At 44.5% G+C, this 26,279-nt stretch overlaps 1 protein-coding gene across 3 annotated transcripts in view; it reads right to left on the bottom strand.

Annotated features, from left to right (window-relative positions):
• The window catches only part of nap1l1 (nucleosome assembly protein 1-like 1), a 46,303-nt gene extending 30,980 nt beyond the window's left edge, over positions 1-15,323 (bottom strand). For all 3 annotated transcript variants that reach the window (XM_083757855.1, XM_083757853.1, XM_083757854.1), the window contains exons 1-2: positions 15,218-15,323; positions 2,047-2,086 (exon numbers count right to left, since the gene is read on the bottom strand). In XM_083757855.1, coding sequence (XP_083613981.1) covers positions 2,047-2,066 — 20 coding nt within the window. In that variant the 5' untranslated portion in view covers positions 2,067-2,086; positions 15,218-15,323. The remainder of the gene's footprint in view (positions 1-2,046; positions 2,087-15,217) is intronic.
• Between the last annotated feature and the right edge of the window lie 10,956 nt (positions 15,324-26,279).

Below are 26,279 nucleotides of genomic sequence, written 5' to 3'. Positions count from 1 at the left end.
CGTGACGTAGGGCTAGATCAATGGCTGAGCCGTGTGTCTGTGTGTGCGTGACGTAGGGCTAGATCAATGGCTGAGCCGTGTGTCTGTGTGTGTGCGTGACGTAGGGCTAGATCAATGGCTGAGCCGTGTGTCTGTGTGTGCGTGACGTAGGGCTAGATCAATGGCTGAGCCGTGTGTCTGTGTGTGCGTGACGTAGGGCTAGATCAATGGCTGAGCCGTGCGTCTGTGTGTGCGTGACGTAGGGCTAGATCAATGGCTGAGCCGTGTGTCTGTGTGTGCGTGACGTAGGGCTAGATCAATGGCTGAGCCGTGTGTGTGTGTGTGCGTGACGTAGGGCTAGATCAATGGCTGAGCCGTGTGTCTGTGTGTGCGTGACGTAGGGCTAGATCAATGGCTGAGCCGTGTGTCTGTGTGTGCGTGACGTAGGGCTAGATCAATGGCTGAGCCGTGTGTCTGTGTGTGCGTGACGTAGGGCTAGATCAATGGCTGAGCCGTGTGTCTGTGTGTGCGTGACGTAGGGCTAGATCAATGGCTGAGCCGTGTGTCTGTGTGTGTGCGTGACGTAGGGCTAGATCAATGGCTGAGCCGTGTGTCTGTGTGTGCGTGACGTAGGGCTAGATCAATGGCTGAGCCGTGCGTCTGTGTGTGTGTGTGTGCGTGCATGTGTGCGTGTGTGCGTGTGTGTGTGTGTGTGTGTGAGTGTGAGTGTGAGTGAGTCAGAGGGCCTCCGTCGCCCGTGGTGCGACACACTGGAGCGTTGCTACTATCAGACGCGTGTCAAGGCCCATCCATCAAAAGCAGCGATGTGTCTGGATGATCGACAGCAGCGGTGGAACCGACGAGCGTTCGAGCGCCTGCCCATTTGTAAAGGGGGGGGGGGGGGGGGGGGGGTGGACTGACGTTGTCGATGCATCGCGAGGCCAAACATGACAACCCAAGCAGAGTAAACAAACAGCCACTTTCATGGCAGCGAAATGAGGAAGAAGAAGTGCCATCTGTGACCGAGAGACGACGGCCAGGCTGGATGGCTCGGCATTTTATCTGCTTACTCCAACACGAGCGCAATGAAGAAACCGCCTTGTTGTGCAGCGTTTGTTCCCCTTTTCACAGTCCTGTTCACAAGCGTCGACTGTACTTTGGTAATTGGCTTCACTTTCAGCTATAAATTAATCAAGACCGTTCTCATCCCAGGCACCATGTTGGAATGATGCAGGTTTCAAATAGACACCACATCTGCCCTTCATCTCCCCACCCTAAAGAAAAAAAGAACACCCACCCGTTCCAAAACCAAGATGTTGCCGATTTGAATCAAAGGGTTTTTTTTTTTAAAGTCTTTCCATGATATACTACATTTCAAATGAAACATTTTACATAGGACGGCATACAGGAATCGGAGGACAGAGAGGGAGGACAAGCAACACGTCTCCAGTCCGAATGGAACCGTTAACGCGATTATGTGGCCGACACCATTCGATGGACTTCTAAAAACTACAGTCAGAAACACCATTCTACAAGCCCGACAGCCCGACAATAATGATCCATGAGCTTTGCTTCCTCTTGATGGTAGAAAATCACCACCATCCAGTCCAGCCTACATAAAACGATGTGCATCGACGCGCTCGACACACAGAATGCACAGGGAAGTGTTACGTCATATTCCTTAACCCATTCTGGGCGTGAAGCCCTTTGTGTTTTAACTTAAGCATTATGTTATACTTTGGCTATTGAAAAACAGATCTACAAGCTCATAGCGCGGCACTCTGTGCTGTGCTACGAGCTTGTATGTAGGTCTGCTATTTTTGAAAAATCGTGAAAATGTGGCGCAAATCTTTGAATAATATATTCTTTCACAGCAAACGTTTTTAACTCATATCTTCTGGAGGTGCCTGGAACTACATATTTTCAGATGGGGGTCGGTGGAAATTTATTTTGGGGTCCTTGACATGAAATATTGAGCACCACTGATATAGAAACATAGGCCTATGTCAGGCCTAAATGGGTTGAAATAGAAGGATAGGACTCAGGACAAAAAAAGGATGCACTTACTTGCTGTCAATATCTGCCATCTTAGCCAAGTAGATTGATGCTAAGAAAGAAAGAGAGAGGAAAGGAAACCGTTAGACAATAGTTAGTAGTTTGGAGTTACATCCTACTGTCACCAGAGTAGACGTGATTCAATAAGCATCAGGGATGTCAATCATCAATTAAATCATTAATATTGCTAACCTTATCGACCTATTAACCGGTTAGTTGATTCCTCAACCTTGACCTTTGACACATGACCCTGAACTTTAATTGCTTCAGTCACCTCTTAAATCAACTCAGCACCCCAGAAAATGTATACTTTGATGTCAGAATCATCCAAATCGGCCCATTAGTCGTTGAGTTATGCCTTTCACATCATACATCAGATATAAGGGCCAGAAACAAGTAATCAGCTTCCATTTTGACATTTGCAATCACATCATTTCATAAACTACAGACATGTAGCAAAACAAAAATCACATTGTCGCTTTGTCTCTTTTTATGGCTTCTGGCCTCAGGACTATATTGTGGATTTTCCTGGTATGGCTAAGAAGTATAATTCAGCATGTCTGTTCCATTATGATGTTGGTCATGCCCATTCATGGTAGCCTGGTTAATAAACCAGACTAATATCGCACAGATCCGCGGGATATTAGTCTGGGGAGGCTCAGCTTGGATTTCATTTCCAGGGAAACATTTTCTCTTTGACGCAATTGGTCAGAGCTACTGTCAGTCAAAGGTCTCAAGCATTGAACGTCACTGTACCAAAGCCCGCCCATATTGCATACCGTGTCCCTATTGGGCGCCACATTCTCCAGACCGAAATCCGCTGGTAGGCAATTCTTTTTTGCCAACGGCTGATTCGGTCTGGTTTATTAACCAGGCTACATCCATGGTACAAACATCAGAAATGTGCATAAAAGTGAATTTTGGAGTTTAGATAACAATGAATTATATGGTTTTGCATAATCAGATTATTTATACCCCTAAAATAATATTCAGCTGCCCTTCTGAAACTGCCATCACACATTACACAATTTAGCACTCCTGGATGTCAGACGAACAACATTATACCACATATGTCTTGTCTCTTTTTAAGGCAACGATATCTCACCCGGCTTAACCCATTCCTACCGGGCACCCATTTTGGTGTCGGCATCATGTTATGCTTTAGCTATTTAAAAATAGCAGATCTACAAGCTCATAGCGCGCCACCGAGTGGCGCGCTACGAGCTTGTAGGTCTGCTATTTTTTGAAAAATCCAAGAACGACTGACATTTTTAGAATCTGATCTCAGGTCAGAATGGGTTAATCAGACCAGTGTGTGTCCATGTGGAAACCTCGTATGAATCTGATCTCAGGTCAGAATGGGTTAAAGGACTAAGTGCCCCGTCTTGTCGCGTCGCGCAAGAGCAGAGATGTTTCTGTGTGTTCTCCCTCTCCCTCTCTGCCCTTCTCTCTCCTCGGATAGAACCACCCAACGATAGAACCGCAGAGTTCGATTAATTGACAAATGCACTGACTCATTTGGTTTCAGAAAACAAAACGGCTAAAGAATTATTTTCAATTATTAACCCCAATTAATCTCGTTCTGATTATGACAGGCAGCAAACATTAGGCATTCATTCATCATCATTAAAAGGAACAACTATCCCAGGAACCATTAACAGGACATAAACTGTGATATATTTAGCATGATTTAATTTGATCCTCTAACTCAACTACACTTTCAAATAAATCACCAAGATGGGCTTCAGACTACCGTCTCCACTGGAAACAAAATGATGGCTACTCTCTGGAATTATACAAAGCCCCAGCAGAGAAAACAGCAGTGTTAGAATTACCCCAACATTGCCCTGGTCAGCCTGGTGTATGGCAAAATGCATTTAAAAAAGGCATGCATGTTAAATTTGTTCATTCCTATACTTGGCGCGCACACACACACACACACACACACACGCGCACACGCATGCGCACACGCACACGCACGCACACACACACACACACAGAGAGAGTGAGTAAACAGCCATGTGAGCCAACATCTGCTGCTGCAGTTTAAAGCACAACCCAACGCCTTTAATCTTACAACCGACCTACATATGGCCTGGGTGAAGCGTTCTCACTGCTGTGAGCAGTGCTCAGTTAATCCATAGTTCCATACCATCATGCCCTGCCTACCCTACACTAGCCTGGGCTGAGGCTTTGGCTGCTGATGACACAGGACAGGACAGGACAGTCAAAGGGCCACCCGCTGGCCACCCACCGATAACACCAACATGATGGCAGGCAGCACACCATACAGCAGCACACCATACAGCAGCAGCACACCATACAGCAGCACACCATACAGCAGCACACCGTACAGCAGCACACCATACAGCAGCACACCGTACAGCAGCACACCATACAGCAGCACACCATACAGCAGCACACCATACAGCAGCACACCGTACAGCAGCACACCATACAGCAGCACACCATACAGCAGCACACCATACAGCAGCACACCATACAGCAGCACACCATACAGCAGCACACCATACAGCAGCACACCATACAGCAGCACACCATACAGCAGCACACCGTACAGCAGCACGCCATACAGCAGCACACCATACAGCAGCACACCATACAGCAGCACACCATACAGCAGCACACCATACAGCAGCACACCATACAGCAGCACACCATACAGCAGCACACCATACAGCAGCACACATGGCCTGACCCAAAAACAGACCGCCTTCATTCAAATGTGCCAACAGTGCCAGAGACCGACTGGAAATGATTCGAATTTCGAAGACGGTGGCCAACAGATTCCAAAAGCAGCCGTTTTTCAACCTTTCAGCTTGGATTACGACTTCAAAGTTGTTTTCCCCAAGATGAGACCCATATCTTGGGCCTATATCTAGTCGATGGCCAAAGTGGCTGGTAGACCAACAGGCAGCAGAAGACTTACAGATTTCCCATAAGATCAGAAAAAGGCCATTACTATGGAAAGTATGAAATAAACACTGACTGAACTGCATTTGTCTATCAAATTGATATTGTACACTCATGTATCAAACACAATTGACAGATTTGTTGATAAACGAATCAACCTACGACCACTATCGTGCTACAAATCTTAGTTGGGAAGTTTGGAAACAGCTCCTAGATCATACAATTCAGCATTTTTAATACGAGAGCCCTTTGTTTCAGTCGAATAAAGCCACATGGGGACAGTATGAGACTCAAACTTGGTCACGACTGGCACCACCTTCCCCAACCTCCTCCCAGAGCATCTCCTCAGGGGACATAGATTAACCTCCTCCCAGAGCATCCCCTCAGAGGACATAGATTAACCTCCTCCCAGAGCATCCCTCAGGGGACATAGATTAACCTCCTCCCAGAGCATCTCCTCAGGGGACATAGATTAACCTCCTCCCAGAGCATCTCCTCAGGGGACATAGATTAACCTGCTCCCAGAGCATCTCCTCAGAGGACATAGATTAACCTCCTCCCAGAGCATCCCCCCAGGGGACATAGATTAACCTGCTCCCAGAGCCTCCCCTCAGGGGACATAGATTAACCTCCTCCCAGAGCCTCCCCTCAGGGTACATAGATTAACCTCCTCCCAGAGCCTCCCCTCAGGGGACATAGATTAACCTCCTCCCAGAGCCTCCCCTCAGGGGACATAGATTAACCTGCTCCCAGAGCCTCCCCTCAGGGGACATAGATTAACCTCCTCCCAGAGCCTCCCCTCAGGGGACATAGATTAACCTCCTCCCAGAGCATCTCCTCAGGGGACATAGATTAACCTCCTCCCAGAGCATCCCCTCAGAGGACATAGATTAACCTCCTCCCAGAGCATCTCCTCAGAGGACATAGATTAACCTGCTCCCAGAGCATCCCCTCAGGGGACATAGATTAACCTCCTCCCAGAGCATCTCCTCAGAGGACATAGATTAACCTCCTCCCAGAGCATCTCCTCAGAGGACATAGATTAACCTCCTCCCAGAGCATCCCCATAGATTAGCAGGGTTTTCTCAGAGGGTATGGGAGACATTCTCACAGACCATCAGTACCACGAGACGACAGATCACGACCTGGAACTGACACGTGTCAAAACTGCGTCCCCGTTTTTACGACCCACTTTCGCACCAGTGAGGGGGGGGGGGGGGAAGGTGACAGCCCTAGTTACAGTTAGATTAGTCGTGAAAACTCCTGCATTTGATCATCAATTTATTCCATTAGATTAGACCATTTTATGGTTTTATCCAGAATTAAAACATTCTGAGGTAAATGAGTTATGTTTTAATTATTTCAAATATGCTACTGGCTGTATTCTTCTTGGAGAAATACAAAAATACACCCCTATGGAAAGGCTATTATTTTACTTATATTGACCAATTTTGTGCAGTATTCATTCTGCTCATCCTGTGCATCAGAGGGAGGGAACTAGGGGGGGGGGGGGGGGGGGGGACACACCGTTAGTTATTCAACCATTACTGTCACCTGAAGGAAAGGAAGAATTGCCTTCACTGTGGCTATATGAACACCTAAAGCATGCCCTCACTGTGGCTATATGAACACCTACAGCATGTCTTCACTGTGGCTATATGAACACCTACAGCATGCCCTCACTGTGGCTATATGAACACCTACAGCATGCCCTCACTGTGGCTATATGAACACCTACAGCATGTCTTCACTGTGGCTATATGAACACCTACAGCATGTCTTCACTGTGGCTATATGAACACCTACAGCATGCCCTCACTGTGGCTATATGAACACCTACAGCATGCCCTCCCTGTGGCTATATGAACACCTACAGCATGCCCTCACTGTGGCTATATGAACACCTACAGCATGCCTTCACTGTGGCTATATGAACACCTACAGCATGTCCTCACTGTGGCTATATGAACACCTACAGCATGCCCTCCCTGTGGCTATATGAACACCTACAGCATGCCCTCACTGTGGCTATATGAACACCTACAGCATGCCCTCACTGTGGCTATATGAACACCTACAGCATGCCTTCACTGTGGCTATATGAACACCTACAGCATGCCCTCACTGTGGCTATATGAACACCTACAGCATGCCCTCACTGTGGCTATATGAACACCTACAGCATGCCTTCACTGTGGCTATATGAACACCTACAGCATGCCCTCACTGTGGCTATATGAACACCTACAGCATGCCCTCACTGTGGCTATATGAACACCTACAGCATGCCCTCACTGTGGCTATATGAACACCTACAGCATGCCCTCACTGTGGCTATATGAACACCTACAGCATGCCTTCACTGTGGCTATATGAACACCTACAGCATGCCCTCACTGTGGCTATATGAACACCTACAGCATGCCCTCACTGTGGCTATATGAACACCTACAGCATGCCCTCACTGTGGCTATATGAACACCTACAGCATGCCCTCACTGTGGCTATATGAACACCTACAGCATGCCCTCACTGTGGCTATATGAACACCTACAGCATGCCCTCACTGTGGCTATATGAACACCTACAGCCTGCCTTCACTGTGGTTATATGAACACCTACAGCATGCCCTCACTGTGGCTATATGAACACCTACAGCATGTCCTCACTGTGGCTATATGAACACCTACAGCATGCCCTCACTGTGGCTATATGAACACCTACAGCATGCCCTCACTGTGGCTATATGAACACCTACAGCATGCCCTCACTGTGGCTATATGAACACCTACAGCATGCCCTCACTGTGGCTATATGAACACCTACAGCATGCCTTCTCTGTGGCTATATGAACACCTACAGCATGCCTTCACTGTGGCTATATGAACACCTACAGCATGTCTTCACTGTGGCTATATGAACACCTACAGCATGCCCTCACTGTGGCTATATGAACTAGAGTTCTCAATCTCTGCCCAAACCCGACCCGACGTTTTCGGGTAGGGCCCAAAATGCATGATTAGTCGGGCCGGGCAGAGCCTCAGGCTCTTATTTTCCGCAACAATTATGTGTTGCGGAAAAACAATTATGTTGTTTGTAATGTATTTATTGAATATGAAGAGGGCTGAGCTGGTGAATGTTGGCGATTAACTTTTACAATTTAGGCTATTATACTATTATGTGACAATCTGTCACTGAGGCGGTGGAGGAGGAGGCGATGCAGCAGCGCACCAGAGAAGTGACGGAATAGAATGGTGGTTGTTGAACTTGCTACTGCTGGCTGGCCTCTGGTTTGCGAGCCGGTTAACTTGCCATATGCATAAATGTTTTAAAAGACCAACGATTCATCCGCAATTAATAGCTCGTTTTGGAAACGTCAGGGCTTAACGAGACACTGCTGTCTTGAACCCAGCTAAATTAGGCTACCTAATCAACGTCACCCCTCACCATGGTAAATGCTCCATATAACTATGAAAGCGCCTGCATACACGTAATATAGTTACATGATGACCAAGCAATGTTCCAGTCCACTGAGTGTAGGCTACAGCCATTTGGTTTCCAAATCGTATCACAGCACGCTGTAGGCTGCAGCTATTTAATTACATATAGGGCCGTCACCATTACAACATTTAAGTGGACGATTAATTGTTAGCATTGAACATGGGAACACATGAACACAAATGTAATTTGTTTGCCTTTTAAATAAAACAAATGGCACAGTTTAGAATATATGATGAATAACTTAAATATACAAATACAGTATTAAAAAAATTGCTGAGCTACAACTTCTTCCATTTTTGGGGGGGGACATAAAAACGCATGAAAACGTCATGACACAACTATGCAAACATAATTGCGATTGATATGTATTAAATAAATGTGACGGGCCTACTCATCAATACTTAAAGCCATAATATTTAACCCATTAATGCCCCCCCCACGCCCCAGAAGGAAACCCAATACTGCAGGTCACCAGAACCGAAGATGCAAAGAACATGCAAAGGACAGCAGGGTCACACTTATGTTCAAAGCCTGGAGCCATTACGTATGTATCAACTTAGGGTGTGTTACTGTACTGCACGCATACCGAAGATGGTGCAGAGCAAACGTCTATGCAAATAGATACCTATACAAAGGAAACGCAACATGGCATGTGGCGCACCTTGCTCTCCAGTCCATACTAGGGATGCACCGATCCGATACTCGTATCGGAGATCGGTGCCGATCCATTATCCGATCCGATCCGATAATTATGTGTAATTACAGTATGAAAACAACTCTACCTCCTCTGTGACACAGCAGTGTAGTATTGACAGTATAACATGTGGAATGCAGCTAGGCTAGCCTGCGCACACATTAACCTGGTCTAATTGTTGCAGTTATTTAATAAATAATTCAGTGCATTTATATCTGTGTTTGTTACATTTTGTTTTACAAAGTTGGGAAAGTAATGTTTAAGTCAAGCCTTGATGTTGCCTTACACAAAAGAATGATTCCAGACTCCACACAGTGAGGCATACAGCTTAATAGGTTATTACGTTTCTTTGTGGGGGGTATCGGATCGGTACTCTGTATCAGCAGATACTGGACCGGACCCCCATGTATCGAAATCGGTATCAAATGCCAAAAAGCCGGATCGGTGCATCCCTAGTCCATACTAACAGTCACTGTTTGCAAATCACAAACAATGTTTTTCTTTCTTTTTTTACTGTCCAACAATAAGTCTGCTCCGAGTCTGGGGCTGGGTAATACTGAATCTACATCGTGATAGACGAGATATCATCTGGGATTTGATATGACGCAAGTAGTGTTGTTGTTTTTCCTGATTGGAGTCCGTCGCCCAGGCATGACCAATACCTGGTGGTCCATTGGTCCCCCTCCTTGTTTCACTCTAAAACACATCATCTCTTCTCAGACAATAGCCAATCCACAACCTCACAACAGTGCCTTGTTGTTGTGACACTCCCCATTTTGGGGCGTGTTTTGTTGTCAAGGTGAAAATGTTGCCAAAAATGTCAATTTAACAAAATAAAATGTAACTTACACAAATTTAATTTCATTAACATTTTAACCCATTCTGACCCGAGATCAGATTCATACGAGGTTTCCGCCGGACACACACTGGTCTGATGAACCCATTCTGACCTGAGATCAGATTTTAAAAATGTCAGTCGCTCTTCGATTTTTCAAAAATAGCAGACCTACAAGCTCGTATCGCGCCACTCGGTGGCGCGATATGAGCTTGTAGATCTGCTATTTTTAAATAGCTAAAGCATAACATGATGCTGACACCAAAATGGGTGCCCGTTCAGAATGAGTTAAAGCAACTGATGGGGTTCAGAAGCATTTTAAAGCAACCGATACATTCACCTTCTCTAATCACTAATCATTGGTTTTTCAATGGAAAAGTTGAACAACGTATTCCTGCCTAGTGAAAATGACACGTCTATAATAGAAGACCAGCCACGATTCCCCTGCCCACTGTCCAGGAAGATGACCACTGAAATGTAAAAAATATTAATAAAAATAAGCTCAGACATTTGATGGGTTGCTGTTGAAGTCTATCGTCAAAGATCCATTTTAAATTTATCTCAAGGAAGGAACTTAATTTAGTGGAGCTGCCATATCAATGGCAGCATCTTTCTACTGCTGTGATTAATTCTGAATCCGCCTGCGATTAGCCAATGACTCGGGTATGATCGAGACACCTGCATGTTCAAAAACACACTCATATCACATCAGACACACTAGTGACTGACAGGCTATGTTTTTTTTCTTTAATGGGGGGGGGGGGGGGGGGGGGGGGGTACTGACATATCAAATATGCATTGGAAATGACAACAACGCTTCTCACCCATCTAATGCAGTTTCAGAACAGCCAAGATGCAGTCTGGCATCAGAGCATGCTGTATTGGAATGCCTTGCAGAGAAGAAATATCAAAGGCAAGATTATAGTCTGCCTAGCCATCCTCACATTTTAGATTATAGTCTGCCTAGCCATCCTCACATTTTAGATTATAGTCTGCCTAGCCATCCTCACATTTTAGATTATAGTCTGCCTAGCCATCCTCACATTTTAGATTATAGTCTGCCTAGCCATCCTCACATTTTAGATTATAGTCTGCCTAGCCATCCTCACATTTTAGATTATAGTCTGCCTAGCCATCCTCACATTTTAGATTATAGTCTGCCTAGCCATCCTCACATTTTAGATTATAGTCTGCCTAGCCATCCTCACATTTTAGATTATAGTCTGCCTAGCCATCCTCACATTTTAGATTATAGTCTGCCTAGCCATCCTCACATTTTAGATTATAGTCTGCCTAGCCATCCTCACATTTTAGATTATAGTCTCCCTAGCCATCCTCACATTTTAGATTATAGTCTGCCTAGCCATCCTCACATTTTAGATTATAGTCTGCCTAACCATCCTCACATTTAGATTATAGTCTGCCTAACCATCCTCACATTTTAGATTATAGTCTGCCCTAGCCATCCTCACATTTTAGATTATAGTCTGCCTAGCCATCCTCACATTTTCATCGTTGCCAAAGTATTGATGGCAGAGAGAGAGAGTACTATAAAAAGCCTTTTTCCCCCCCTAAAAAGAAAAGCAAACATTAACAATGCTTTAAATTCAGTGACAGAGCAAATACGAAGGCTGCCGAACTGTTTATTGTCCCTAACCAATGAAAAACGCATGTAACTAGGCCACAGGATGTTATATAAATATGAACCTGCAACTCAACTAAATAAATAACTACCATCTCGTTATGTTGCTTGAATAATGTTGTCGATTGCCTGCAAAGAGACACTTGCGTTGGATGGGAGTGGAGCTCTGCCAGATGCCAAGTCACAGATATCATCACATACCTCCAACTCACTCACACAGAGCGGATCAACCATCTTCACCGTTTCTCTTCCATTGCCATGTTGACGATGAACAAAGAGAAATCTCCTGATGATACACATGTTAAAAGTAGAGGAAACCTATTGAGATCAATCTGGATAAAATGCTTCTCAAAGTGAGGTCTAACAGAGGACCCCCACACGCACAGTCGCACACACAGGTCCTTGGGGGGTTCCCAGGGGTCCCAGGCTAAGTTACCGATAAAACCACTAAACCAAGGGGACCTTACAGGTCTGTAGTTCTTATAATAGGCTATGGGATCTGTGGCTGGATCATACTTGGGCATGCTTTGCATTAAACAAGAGCACATGGATCAAATACTTCTAAAGCCATATAGTCACACTATACTGTACTCACTACTCAATCATATCTACAGCAGTGGTTCCCTAACTTTTTCATGTCAAGGACCACCAAACTGACACTCATTACATTAGCCCATGTACCCCCATTAGAAAACATATGCCAGGGACCCCCATAGAAGGTTTTTACGGCTTCCAGCAGTGATTCTCAACCATTTAATTTCAAGGACCCCCCAGTTTGACGTGCATTAGTCTATAGACCCCCCATTTAATGGCATTTCTATCTCTGGAAGCCCAATTTATATAGTAAAATAAATTATTAATTTAGCTCCGAAGAGGGACAAATGGAATCAAATGGACCCGTTAGGGTCCATTTGGCACATTTCTACACAATCAAGAGTTAGACCCATAAGGGTGCATTTGGTTGCAAAATATAATTTAGCTGGGGACCCCTGGATCTCCCTCAAGGACCCCTGGGGGTCCCCAAAACCCACTTTGGGAACCACTGGGCTATGGGATCTGTGGCCTGATTCATACTGTGTACAAGAGCACATGGACCCCAACCCAGGCATTCCTTTCAAATACTTCTAAAGCCATTATAATCAACACCATATTGGCCAGTCAGTGTACAGTGCAGCGTACTGCAGTGTTTCCCTAAGTGGGGTCCTTGAGAGTTCCAGGGTGTCCCCAACTAAATGATAATTAGGAACCAAATGGACCCTCATGGGTCTGTAACTCAGAGAGCGTACAAATGGAACCAAATGGACCCTCATGGGTCTGTAACTCAGAGCGTACAAATGGAACCAAATGGACCCTCATGGGTCTGTAACTCAGAGTGTACAAATGGAACCAAATGGACCCTCATGGGTCTGTAACTCAGAGAGCGTACAAATGGAACCAAATGGACCCTCATGGGTCTGTAACTCAGAGAGCGTACAAATGGAACCAAATGGACCCCAACGGGTGCATTTGGTTTCATTTGTACACTCTCAGAATTAAATTAACTTTGATTGTACAATATACATTGGGGGTCCCAGAGATCGGGGGGTAAAGCCCTTAAATGGGGGGACCGTAGCCTAATTCCGGTCAAATCTGGGGGTCCTTGAAAATGGTTCAGAGCCATTAAAATCTTCTTATGGGGGGTCCTTGGTCCTTATGGGGGGTCCGCAGGCTAATGAGTATCATTTTGGGGGTCCTTGACATGAAAAAGTGTGGGACCCCCTGGGGTATTTTAACTGTACTCGATCACATCTACAGGCTGTCCCACACAGACCCATCCAACAGACCAGGGACCAGAGGCAGGGGCTAAAATCCCATAAGAGGGCACTTTTGGACAAATATAGCAAAAATAGCAGATCTACAAGATCACAACACGTCGAGCACTCTTTAGCTAGTGGAGGATGGAGATGCGGTGTGACGGTGTGTACGACATGGATTTCAGAAGCAATTCTCCTGAATGCTGCCTTCCAGCATGGCATGGGTAAAGAGTGCCATTTGCATTTCTTTCACCATGTAGTAAATGCTGCATTCGTGGTCTGGAGAGGGCAGTTGTTTTACAGAGGGGTACAAGGGCAGGGGATGAAGCCCCCTTTGATGTCCATGTGTGCCCGTCCCGGCATGCTCCCCTCTCTTCTGGGAGAAGAGCCTTGCCAGCGACCACGTGTTGCTGCCTAATGCTGCACACTGCACTGAAGCAACATGGCAAAGTCAAAGCCATCAGTCCCACAAAGGATGAGATGGATGCCCTCCTTCACTCTGAACCTTAGCAAATAAGTGACAATCTGAATCACAACTCCTGGAAATGTGCTGGTAACCGTTAATACACCCCCCCCCCCCCCCAACCCCAAGACAATAAGTCATATGGCGAGTTGGCCAAGTTGTTAAGTAGTTGTTAAGTTAGCCGGCCGACCAGTAGTGCCTTTATAGTGGAGTTAGCTTAGCCACCTTGCTATATGCACTAAAGACACTTTATATAATATTTTAGGGCACATTGTATGAGAAATGCGAGGCGAAAATATGGGCGATCGATGTAGGCCCGTGTACGAAGAGTGGCCAGCGAATAAAACGACCAGTTTTAATTATTATTAATAATTAAGAGAAATTATCCCAAAATAAAAACTACCAACTTGCATATTGATCAATTAAAGGCCGATTCAGTAGATTCTATTCACAGCCCGTTCTTCAGCATTATAGTCCTCATATTATTCCATTATTATGAGTTATACTTATTAAGTCGTATTTATTTTATCAATAATTTAAATGGGGGTGGAAACTTTTCAGAATATCCAACACAAGACAACACATACACACCCTCATCCCAAGAAATTAGGCATTTGTCTAAAATACAAGACTGACTAGGTGCCAACAAATGCCTAATAATAATAATAATAATAATAATAATTCCACCACGGATCATCCGAGGAGGTTTTGCTCACTACTAGTACAACAAACTAGGTTTCCGAAGCGGTTTAAGCCTTAGGTTTAAGCCCCTTTCGGGGGACCCTCCGGCCCGGTTACCGGATTCTGGACGGCGGTACAGAAACGGTAACCGGAGGGTGCCGAAAAAAGGGGCCCCGAAACGGTTGAGGAGGATCCATATTAAATAATCACCGCTTTATTCACACGTTAAAACAACCATCATGGAGGTTTGGATCCACCGGCCGTCACACAATCGGTTCACACTCAAAGTTAACCATTTCTCTCCACCTTAAATCGTCCCCGTTTGGATTCACGTTAAAAAAGGGAAATAAAGGTAGGAAAAGCCGATGATTTTGACGGGGGATACAACGTTTAGATTTGTCACAACTAAACCACCCTAAAGCCGACAGCGGTCCGTCTCAAATGGCTGCTCCTGCTCGCCTGTCTTGTCTGGTTCAACTAGCATGTTTTAGCCTCCCGTTCGGGTCTCACACCACGCTACAATAATCCACGTCGTTCCGCCGGTTAGTGGCTCTGCGATCCCCGCATTCTGCGCTGTGGACGGGTCGGTTCGAGTCGGAGATGTGACCGGCCGTTAAGACATTTATCTGTCCGCCCCTACCTTCGGTGACTGTGGACCGGGTCGGGTGACGAGGCGAGGCGGTGTCGCTGCGCAGCGAAGCGGTCGATCCTCCAAAGCTAGCAGGAGAAAAAACACTCCGCTCTGATGGCGCTAAAAAAAAGGGAGCGAGATATCCCGCCGCCGCCGCTCATATACTTCCGACGTCATCACGTAAAAACCCGGCGGGTCACCACCATGACAACGCCACTCGTGGGAGGGGCTTAGAGGAGAATTCCCGGGAAAAAAGTACTAAAGGCAGGAGGCCTGGCTCGCTCGTCAATCATGTCCAGTCGACTCCAGTGTGTGTGTGTGTGTGTGTGTGTGTGTGTGTGTGTGTGTGTGTGTGTCAGTGTGTGTGTGTGTGTGTGTGTGTGTGTGTGTGTGTGTGTGTGTGTGTGTGTGTGTGTGTGTGTGTGTGTGTGTGTGTGTGTGTGGCCCACCAGTGGTTCCCAAAGTGGGGTCCGGGGACCCCCAGGGTCCTTGAGGGAGTTCCAGGGGGTCCCCAGCTAAATGATAGTTTGGAACCAAATGGACCCCTTATGGGTCCTGTGACTCGATCTGAGTGTGCAAATGGAACCAAATGGACCCACTCTATGAGTTAAATTAAAATTGATTTTAGAATATAACTTGGGGGTCTCAGAGATAGAAATGCCATTAAACGGGGGGTCCATAGACTAATGCAGGTCAAACGGGGGGTCCTTGAAATTAAACGGGTTGAGAATCACTGCTGGAGCCGTAAGAATCTTCTCTTCTGGGGGTCCCTGGCGTATCTTTTCAAACGGGGGTCCACAGGGCTAATTATAGTGTCAATTTGGGGGTCCTTGACATGAAAAAGTTAGTAGTAATGTATGTCGATAGAACTACAATGAGACAGAGTGATGTCGATAGAACTACAATGAGACAGAGTGATGTCGATAGAACTACAATGAGACAGAGTGATGTCGATAGAACTACAATGAGACAGAGGGATGTAGATAGAACTACAATGAGGCAGAGTGATGTCGATAGAACTACAATGAGACAGAGTGATGTCGATAGAACTACAATGAGACAGAGTGATGTCGATAGAACTACAATGAGACAGAGTGATGTCGATAGAACTACAATGAGACAGAGTGATGTCGATAGAACTACAATGAGACAGAGTGATGTCGATAGAACTACAATGAGACAGAGTGATGTCGATAGAACTACAATGAGACAGAGTGATGTCGATAGAACTACAATGAGACAGAGTGATGACGATATAACTACAATGAGACAGAGTGATGACGATAGAACTACAATGAGACAGAGTGATGACGATAGAACTACAATGAGACAGAGTGATGACGATATAACTACAATGAGACAGAGTGATGTCGATAGAACTACAATCAACTGAAATAAATGAAACACCTGTTTCTTTGGTCCCCGATATGATCTGACTACATTTGAAACTCGAGTCATGAATGTATGTACAGTATGTCATTAAATCGGGTCCGACCGACTCGACACCGGGCCCCGTGGTGGGGTGGAACGCGTGTGTCGAATTTGAAGTCGGGGGGGGGGGGGGGGCGAACGGTTCTCGAGTTACGTGGATTACACACGTACATACAGACAGACACACTTGATGCATTTATAGATAGATGTGAGAAGTTGAGAACAATGGCTTCTATTATAGCATGCTAAACTTTCCAGAAATAGAAAACCTACAGCTTCTATTAGCTTCCATTATCCCAGCCTCCCAGGGCCAGATTAGCCAGTGGGGCTGTGGCACAGAGGCCCTTGATTCTCAGGGCCCCTTCGGGGAAATTGCACAGCGCGGTACTGGGTTTGAGGCCCTGAAAAGGTCTCATGGGGCCCTTCATTGGCCATTGATTTTGTTAAATTTAGGTAAAAAAATATGATAAAAACACAAAAAACCGCGAACATTGCTATGGGGCCCCCCAAAATGAGCATGACGACATTATCATCATACCCAGAAGTTATGCAGGAACACCTACTGAGTGGCAAAAAGTTACTTTCTGGCCTTGACAGCCCATACAGAAATGTCCTATCTCATTGCATTAAACGACGTTAAACTCACTTTGACACTCGATTTGCTACTCACTTTATGCATGTGCATACTCAGGACTCTAGGTTTCTGAACTGTCCACAGCCAAAAATGTGCCAAAATCAGTAATATGTTTAATTTTGTGAACCATCCTATAACCCAGCTGACATTAGAAGGAAAAACAATAAAGTATTCCCTGGGGAGCCTGGTCATAAAGTGCACCTAGATCAGTTCTCTGGACATCAACCCGGTCAAGAAGAGTCATGTCAAAGTCAAAACCAAAAGATTTGGAGGCTAAATATCTTTTACCCCTGGCCCCTGACCACAAACTATAAGCCAAAACCTGAACATGAATCATTCCGTCAGTGAATCCGTCCAGTATATTTGACTATAGCATATAGAACACGCTGCTGCATGCTTTGCTCAAACTCTGTGAGCAATATGTATCTGGCAAAGAGCCCAAAGGTCACAACAACTGTGATCGGAAGCCTCCCACAGGAGGGAACGTTCCTACTGTACGTGTATGTGGGTTTCACTTCAGAAATAGCATTTCTCTTGACTCGTGCCTTTTACAAATAACACAGTCATGAATGAACAGTGATGAAGTATTCAGAGTTGGTGTAAAATAGTACAGTATAGTACAGTATAGATGTGATTTTGGCGGCCTACTGCTCAAGGAAATGACATTGATTGAAGGAGACGCTTTACAAATCTGTTTACATTCTCCGTGAATGAAGCAACTGATTCGTCAAGAAATATCGTATCCGGAGGAAATACATGTATGATGGAAGTTCCAGCCCGACATACTTCCTTCATGGTTGTGACCAGGCTTTTCTCTTCGCAGATGAGTAAGGCTGGGGCTATTGTTCAAAGGATATTTCACTTTCAAATAAAATAAACATTAAACACATAATGAATGAAAAAAGTAAGGGAAAAATCATGGCCATCCTCACACATTAGAATGTCCTTTGAGCCTTCAGGCCCTTTTTGATGTCAATCAATCAAGTCACCTTAATTCAAGTGGCAGATGCCAAAAATAGTTATTTAAAATATATTTGTTTTTAGGGGCATGTCATGTGATCTACTGGTAGATCACAATCTACCTTTTGGGCAGCGCTGTTCTAATGCGTGAGGGGGCCGTAATGTTTTACATTTATTTTATAGATCTTTTTAATGTTTATCTTACCTTTCATTGGTTCAGTAGGAACGCCACACCCACAGACATACTTAACCCATTCTGACCTGAGATCAGATTCATACGAGGTTTCCGCCGGACACACACTGGTCTGATGAACCCATTCTGACCTGAGATCAGATTCTAAAAATGTCAGTCGCTCTTCGATTTTTCAAAAATAGCAGACCTACAAGCTCGTATCGCGCCACTCGGTGGCGCGATATGAGCTTGTAGATCTGCTATTTTTAAATAGCTAAAGCATAACATGATGCTGACACCAAAATGGGTGCCCAGTCAGAATGGGTTAAAAGGACCCCTGGCTAATGAGACAAATATGTCTTAAAACATTATACTTGCCCTCTATTACTAAAACAATAAAATAAAAACACAATTTTATTTAGTTCATAAAAGAGAATATTTCACTCAATAGGGACTGCTCCTGTCGCAAGTTGATGGTGTCATATGTTCATGTGTGGTCCAGCCCTATGGAATTATGCACGTGCTAATAAAAGATATTTTAAATATTGCTTCGATGCTCTATTAACGATGCTATTAACTTTAGGAAGTATGAAATTGTTCCATAATTCCATAGGGATAGACCACACATGGGCATATGACATCAACTTGTGACGGGAGCAGTCCCTAATATTGACAGAAAGATTCTTTATTTATGAAAGAAATACAATATTTAAGGTGTTTTTATTTTATATTTTATTTGTCTTATTAGCCAGAGATCCTTTTAATAATAGCAGAAATAGTGGATCTACTCGATAGTGTGAAATTGTAGATGGCAGATTTTCGCTTGTTTTTGTCACATGACAAAGCATATCGGGCATTCATTTATGACAAAACAAAAGTATGAAATATGGAGAGGACGTTTTTTGATTTGATTTGATTTGATTTGATCTTTATTTATCTTGAACCTAAAAAGTACAAATAACACAATAACAATCACACCATTATTTTGTTCAAGAAGGGACAGAGAGAAGCAATGCTTATATTGTCCGGCCCCCTTCTTACCCCCCCCCCCCCTATATTATAACAAAAAAAAATGAAAAATGTATATAATAATGATAATAACAAATAATAAAACAATTGTATTACATACAGTAGTAAATCCATCATATTGAAAGTAATAATTGAACTACCGTAAGTAATAATCTATACAGTAACGAATAAAAATACATCACAGAGTAAAACTAATCCTAGTCAATCAGCTGTTCATAATTTTGCAGGAGTAAATGTTGAATGTTGACAATTGTCAACATTGTAGGTGGCAGCGCTGGTTGTCAAGCATTGCTTTCTCTTTGTACTGTATGTACTGTATGTGGAGCATCATTGTAACATTTTAAGTGAGCCTGTCTATAAATAGATCTGAACAATGCCCACCCTCTAGATCAAAATGGCAGGCTCTCTATTTTCACATTAATTATGAATGTTATACCCACATTAGCATGAGTCATCACAATGCTGTATGTTGTTATGTTGGACAACGTCAGTGAAAACACTACTGATTAAATTAAATCACATGGGCTGATTTATCTTTCTTTTCTCGCAGTTCATTACATTGGGCGAAGATGTCGGGCCCGGTTCAAATGAAGCTTGTAAACATCTTCATAATGAAAGAGATTTTATCTGATACCCGAGACCTTTTTACTTTTTCTAATACGTTTCTAATAATCTCAGAGGAAATGATACAACTAGGCTACATTGATATGCAAACAGCAACATATACAGTCTGGTATAGTGTGACTTGTAGGCCTATCAATGTAAAATCGTTTTGCAATGCAAATCATCAATGGTGCATTTATATAGCGCCTTCATCCAAGGCGCTTTACATAGATTGTGCATTACATTCAGCCATTCACACACACATTCATACACTGATGTCGGCGGAATCCATGCAAGGCACCAACCAGCACATCAGGAGCAATTAGGGGTTCAGAGTCTTGCTCAAGGACACTTCGACACTAACTCTGGGGGAACCAAGGTTCGAACTGGCAACCTTGCGGTTACCATCCAGCCACTCTACCCCTGAACCACCGCAGCTCAATTGTATTGATATTAAGAAATTGTTAGCAATGGCGTACATCGGTTCATAATACACATAAAAGTTAACTGAAATTTGGGAGCTGAAACATTTCTTTGTCTGTTCTTGTGTGATTAATTGGTCATCATCTATACTAGGCAGGTGTAAAGCATGCAGCAGAGACCTTGAGGTGAGCAGAAGAGGGCTTAAAGCGCCCCACATAGATTCCTGTTGGCCAGCTGGGATCCACCTCAGCTGGGAGTCTGCCATGCAAGCATGCAGCACAATTAAGCCACCCTCAAAATGTCAAGGTAGGAGTGAGAGTGCCGAGTGGCCAAGGCGATAAATGAGTGGAGACCAGTCCAGGGCACCTTCAATAAGGCTTTATTTCTTCCATTTTTTAGAAAGTATAGTCATAGAAAGTATGCTGTCCTATTTATTCCTAAACTAATGTGCCTTATATCTGTTCTTTTGTAGGTGTATGAGGAGATCTGCCACTTCAACGAATCACCGACAACTCAGTGTCCCCCATGCATATAACCCTGAGTCGCCCGCACCCCCCCTTAGCTTCAATAAATGCATTTGTTACAATTTGTGTCCTTATTTACATTATACCATACATGTAGAATTGTGTTAGCGTCTGCATTAGGTATAGTAACGGCGTCTGCCATTACAGTAGGCTTGTGTTTTAACCTGGTTGAGGCAACAGTAAATATAGTGTCACGCACGCAGCAAAGGAAAGGTAAGGAAAGGTACTATGTTTACCCAGGGTAACTGGACTAAGGAAATAAAGGTACTATGTTTACCCAGGGTAACTGGACTATAAGCTCAATAACTTGTTTACAGCCAGGCCCTGCTCATAGAACATTTCATGGTAGGGGTTCAATGCCTTGTCCAAGGGCACTTCAGCGGTGGTAATTTTAACGTGCCGGTCCGGGGATACGAACTAGCAACCTTCTGATATCAAGACCGCTCCGCAAACCTTTCGGCCACCGCTGCCCCAAAGCATAGGCCGATGACTTTCAGTTTCACAACCCAAGTAAAACAAAGCAGATTTTGATGTACATACACATATGTAGATTGTACAAGACAAAACAAATTGCATACAATATACATGGACAAGACAAGACATTAAACATTGCAAACCTTGAAAGCCACACAGCCTCATTACAGCATTGATAATAATTAGACAGATCTCTTAAATGTTGCCACAGTCCTCCCAAAGCATAGAATTTCAGACGAGGTATTTGATGCTAGTATCGACTGTCATTTTGTGCATGACGAGCTATCAAGTTTTAAGATGTACAAATAGTTCTGCTTTGTTTGCAGCACAGAGGAGAGTGACCTGGATGTGCGACAGACAGACAGAAATGCACACCATATACTTAGTCCGAATGCATTCAACTTGAAAATTAAAGTTTCACCACCCCTGTGCATTATTTAACGGAGGAGAGAGCACAGATACACCTGCAGGAACAATTGTCTACAACAAAAAGAATAACAAAGAGACACCACTCAAAATGCTGTCTCCTATGCCTCGTTCAGGCAATAATAACTATCAGGAACGACCAGTTTATTGGGGAACATTATTGAAATTCACATGGTTTTCTTCACCAAACAGTACATTCAGTACAAAAAGATGACCTCGCCAGACATGAGCTTTGATCCTTGGTCCCTGTGTGAACCTTTCCTCCTGAGGGTGAGTTTCCGACCGTACGGAACAGAGGTATCTGTCAAGGTGGCCCACATTAAAACGGTCAAGAGCACTTGTTATTTTTGGAGAAGTATTCCCTGCTCCCAAAGCGCCCATGAAGGGTTAGGGGACTGAGAGCTATAAACAATACAATCCTCAGTGGTAATTAACTCTCAGAAACAAATGGTACAAATGTAACCAAATGGACCCTGAGTTACAGATGGATACGTTCATTTACTTGAATGGATATATGTCTCAGTTTGTCAGAGGAGTTCCCTTTGATTGATTCAGAGGTGTTTGGTTTCAAACAAGGAGACCGGCAATGATCAGTCCCCAGTCTGTACATATCAATGTGACATTATAATGCATATCCATATAGAGCCTCCCAACCCTTAAATGCTGTTGAACGAAGCCATCAAATGTGACCTTAGAGGAGATTTGACAGCCATAGCATTGTGATCCAGACAGGATTACGAAGATTCCACCTCAGATGACTTTGGCTTTATAAGAGAAACTGCAATATTCCTCCCCTTGAGATCATACTGTGGCCCGGAATGGGCTCTCGGGTGACTATCGAGGGAATGAAGCGACGGATGGTGTTATTGTTTAATCACCTACATTAGTAATGCTGACAGATACTGCCTTCATAGCAACAAGGTGTAAATTTAGAAGAGGTGCACTCCAGAATGACCGCAGCCAATGGGAAGAGGGCCTGCAGTGGCTGCAGGGCCAAGATGTGATTTTATTCACCGGATCCAAATAAGAATATGACATCACAACATCACAGTCAAATGCCTGACCTGAGATCAGATTCATACGAGGTTTCCGCTGGACACACACTGGTCTGATTAATGCAGTAGATGTCAAGGCAGTCATCGCAACCGTGATCTGCGAAGCTCCTGGCGTCTGTAAATGGTGCATTTTATATAATCTCCTTACACAGACTTTAAAATATAATTTGAAATATTTGATGTTGACATTTGAAGTCTAAATTATGTCTATTTATCCTCCCCCGTGACATCCTCATCAGACATAGTCATCATGAGGAAAAAGCACCACTCACTTCACACACACACACAGGTGTGTGATGTGTACAGTTTTGTTCACGGAGAGGATTGTGTGCACATCTCTTGCGTGCTTGTATTTAGGCCAGGTACGTATGTACAGTAAGGCAAACATCAAAGAGGAAGAAGAAACAGCCGCACACTCGCTTCTATATAGCTCCACAAGAGACTTCATTTAATGGCAAAAAAAATGCCATGTTTCGACCCTTAAAGTTTAGGTCTTCATCAGGCTAATGTGTGCGGTACTGTTACTGTACGTACGGTTTGGGCCATACAAAGTTTCCACCCGACAGCTTAAGGATCTTAACCAGGTTCTGGTGCATTAATTAAGGATGGATAAGGATCTTAACCAGGTTCTGGTTCACTTTGAATCCACTCCAACATAACAGTGTTCATGAGAACGGCACATTCCATCTCAACACACCCATCATACCGCATGTTTATATAGTTATTACGAGGCCGAGCCGCGGAGAAATGTGTTATTATGAGGGTCGGCATGGCGTTTTTGGCACTTTTTGTTGCCCCCCCCCCCCCCCCATCTGGGCGTGTTGCCCTACGCGCAGTGCGTATTGCACGTATACGTATAGCGACGGTGCTGAAGCTGTGGTAAATGGTGCATTTATATAGCGCCTTTATCCAAAGCGCTTTACATAGATTGTGCATTACATTCACCCATTCACACACACATTCATACACCGATTGCGGCGGAAACCATGCAAGGCACCAACCAGCACATCGGGAGCAATCTGGGGTTCAGTGTCTTTGCCCAAGGACACTTCGACATGTAGACAGGAGGAGCCGGGATTCGAACCTCCGACCCATGGATCATTGGACGACCTGCTCTACCTCCTGAGCCACAGTCGCCCCTGTAATGTATGCTGTCGAACACAGTACACAGTACACAGAACACAGAACACAGTATCACCGACTGTAAACACTTTGACCAGACATCTTCCCAGTGGGGACTGTAAAGAGAGACGTCAGAGGTAGGGCCAAAGGATTGAAATATTAATGACAGCCACTGCCTCCTTTTAAGAACACTTCTCTCCATACTACTTTCCCCTGCAGCCCGCATTCTCCCTCCTTTCTTTGCCCACACACACAACTTAAAACACTCCTTTATGACTATAGCAGCAACATTAGCTGCTTTAACCCATTCTGACCTGAGATCAGATTCTAAAAATATCAGTCGCTCTTCGATTTTTCAAAAATAGCAGACCTACAAGCTCGTATCGCGCCACTCGGTGGCGCGATATGAGCTTGTAGATCTGCTATTTTTCAATAGCTAAAGCATAACATGATGCTGACACCAAAATGGGTGCCCGGTCAGAATGGGTTAAAAAGACCTGTATGTATTTCTATATATAAGGCAAATCATTTCTAGCATGTGACATATCAAACTAGAGGGTTTTCATGATGCATAAAAAAACCCTCATTGGGCTAAACCTCATCACAAATGTGATGACTGGTCAGCACATTTGTGGATATGGCCAAATTACTACTGGACTACAAGGTTTTCCTGACGATCTGTGATGACGAAACACAACGGATGGTGTTTCAGCGGACCCACCTGTGGGACACCTTTATCGGGCTGCTGCTGTTGACACAACAAACCGTCAAACACCAGACGGAGAGTATTTACTGTAACTCACGGCTAAAAGGAGCTCCATCACTTTCCGTTTGGTTTTGTGTCCTGTGCCTTGGCAGCGCAGGCATCGCTCTATATATTGTGTTACACAGACAGGTTTGCACATGCACCCCTATACTGCACCCCTATACTGCACCCCTATACACCCCTATACTGCCTCCTGGAATGGATGAGATAAGATGGCACATAATTCAGGACGGCTAACTTATGATCCCGCTGCATCCGAGGAGAACATTATTATGAGAAATATCACAAATACAAGCTGCACGAGCGCACAGATGACAAAGGGTGGGGTGGTGGTGGTGGGGGGGGGGGGGGGGGGGGGGGGGCACATGGAGTCTGGATGTGTCGAGGATAGACTGCTGTGCTGGCAGATTGGGTCATCATGACATGATCTGGGTATCCTGAGCGAGAGTTTAGTGCGTGTGTGCGTGCGAGAGAAAGAGATGTGTTTGATAGCAGAGGAAAACTGTCTTCAGTAGGCTATGCCCTTCCCGGCGTATACACAAGACACATCAATACTTAACTAGGCTGTTGCACCTCGTCATAAGCGTATACACGCTATGTTGCATAACAGCCCCTGGAAGAAATGCTGGGACCCATGGCTGGCTGCGGGGCAGCGGATAGGATGGGATGGGCTGATGACGACGAGAGGTCCTGGCCTGGGGTTGGGGATTGGGGAGAACACAAGCAGGTATCTGTTGGTGTATGTAATGTAACATTATCTATTATTATTAACAGGTATCTGTTGGTGTATGTAATGTAACATTGCTCTGCTCCTGTGGTAACAGAACCGCTTATCCGTAGTCGGGTCACGGGGGAAACAGCTCCACCAAAGAGCTCCAGAGTCACATTCCTCTCCAGAGAAACATTAGTAACTGTTACATTAGTTACATTAGTAACAGAACATGTAAAAAAAAAAAAATCACACCCGTGTGAAGTGAGGGGCGCTTTTATCATCTCATTCTGGCCAATCACAATTTGCGTCCTCACTTTTGTCTTCGATGTTTGTGTTTACACACTTTTGTCTTCGATGTTTGTGTTTACACAGACCCTCAAAGCTGGACATAAAATGTCAGCACAGGTGGAATTAAATAAAGTCCATCTTCCATTGTGCAAAGAGGGGAAAGAGGGGAAAGAGGGGAAGGGCCTGGTTAGTGGAGCAGTTATTTAAGCATCAGAGAACTGCCTGCCACTGAATACTGAATAATGGAATGGACGCAGTTTACAGGCAGGAGAGATGTATGAGCATCAGACATGATGGGCCAGAGATCAGACAGACAGACATCACTGGAGACTGAATGCAGCCCGGGGAGAAATTGTACTAAAACAGAGAACCATTCATTCTGTTCTGTTCATCCTAAAAAATATATGAACCAATAAACTACCAATAAGTTTGACAGCAGCAGCCTATAGGCC

Source organism: Protomyctophum parallelum, assembly GCF_964188405.1.
Source record: "Protomyctophum parallelum genome assembly, chromosome: 22".
Lineage (NCBI taxonomy): Eukaryota > Metazoa > Chordata > Actinopteri > Myctophiformes > Myctophidae > Protomyctophum > Protomyctophum parallelum.
Note: the sequence above shows the minus strand (reverse complement) of the source record. Positions and strands in the feature narration are given on the sequence as shown.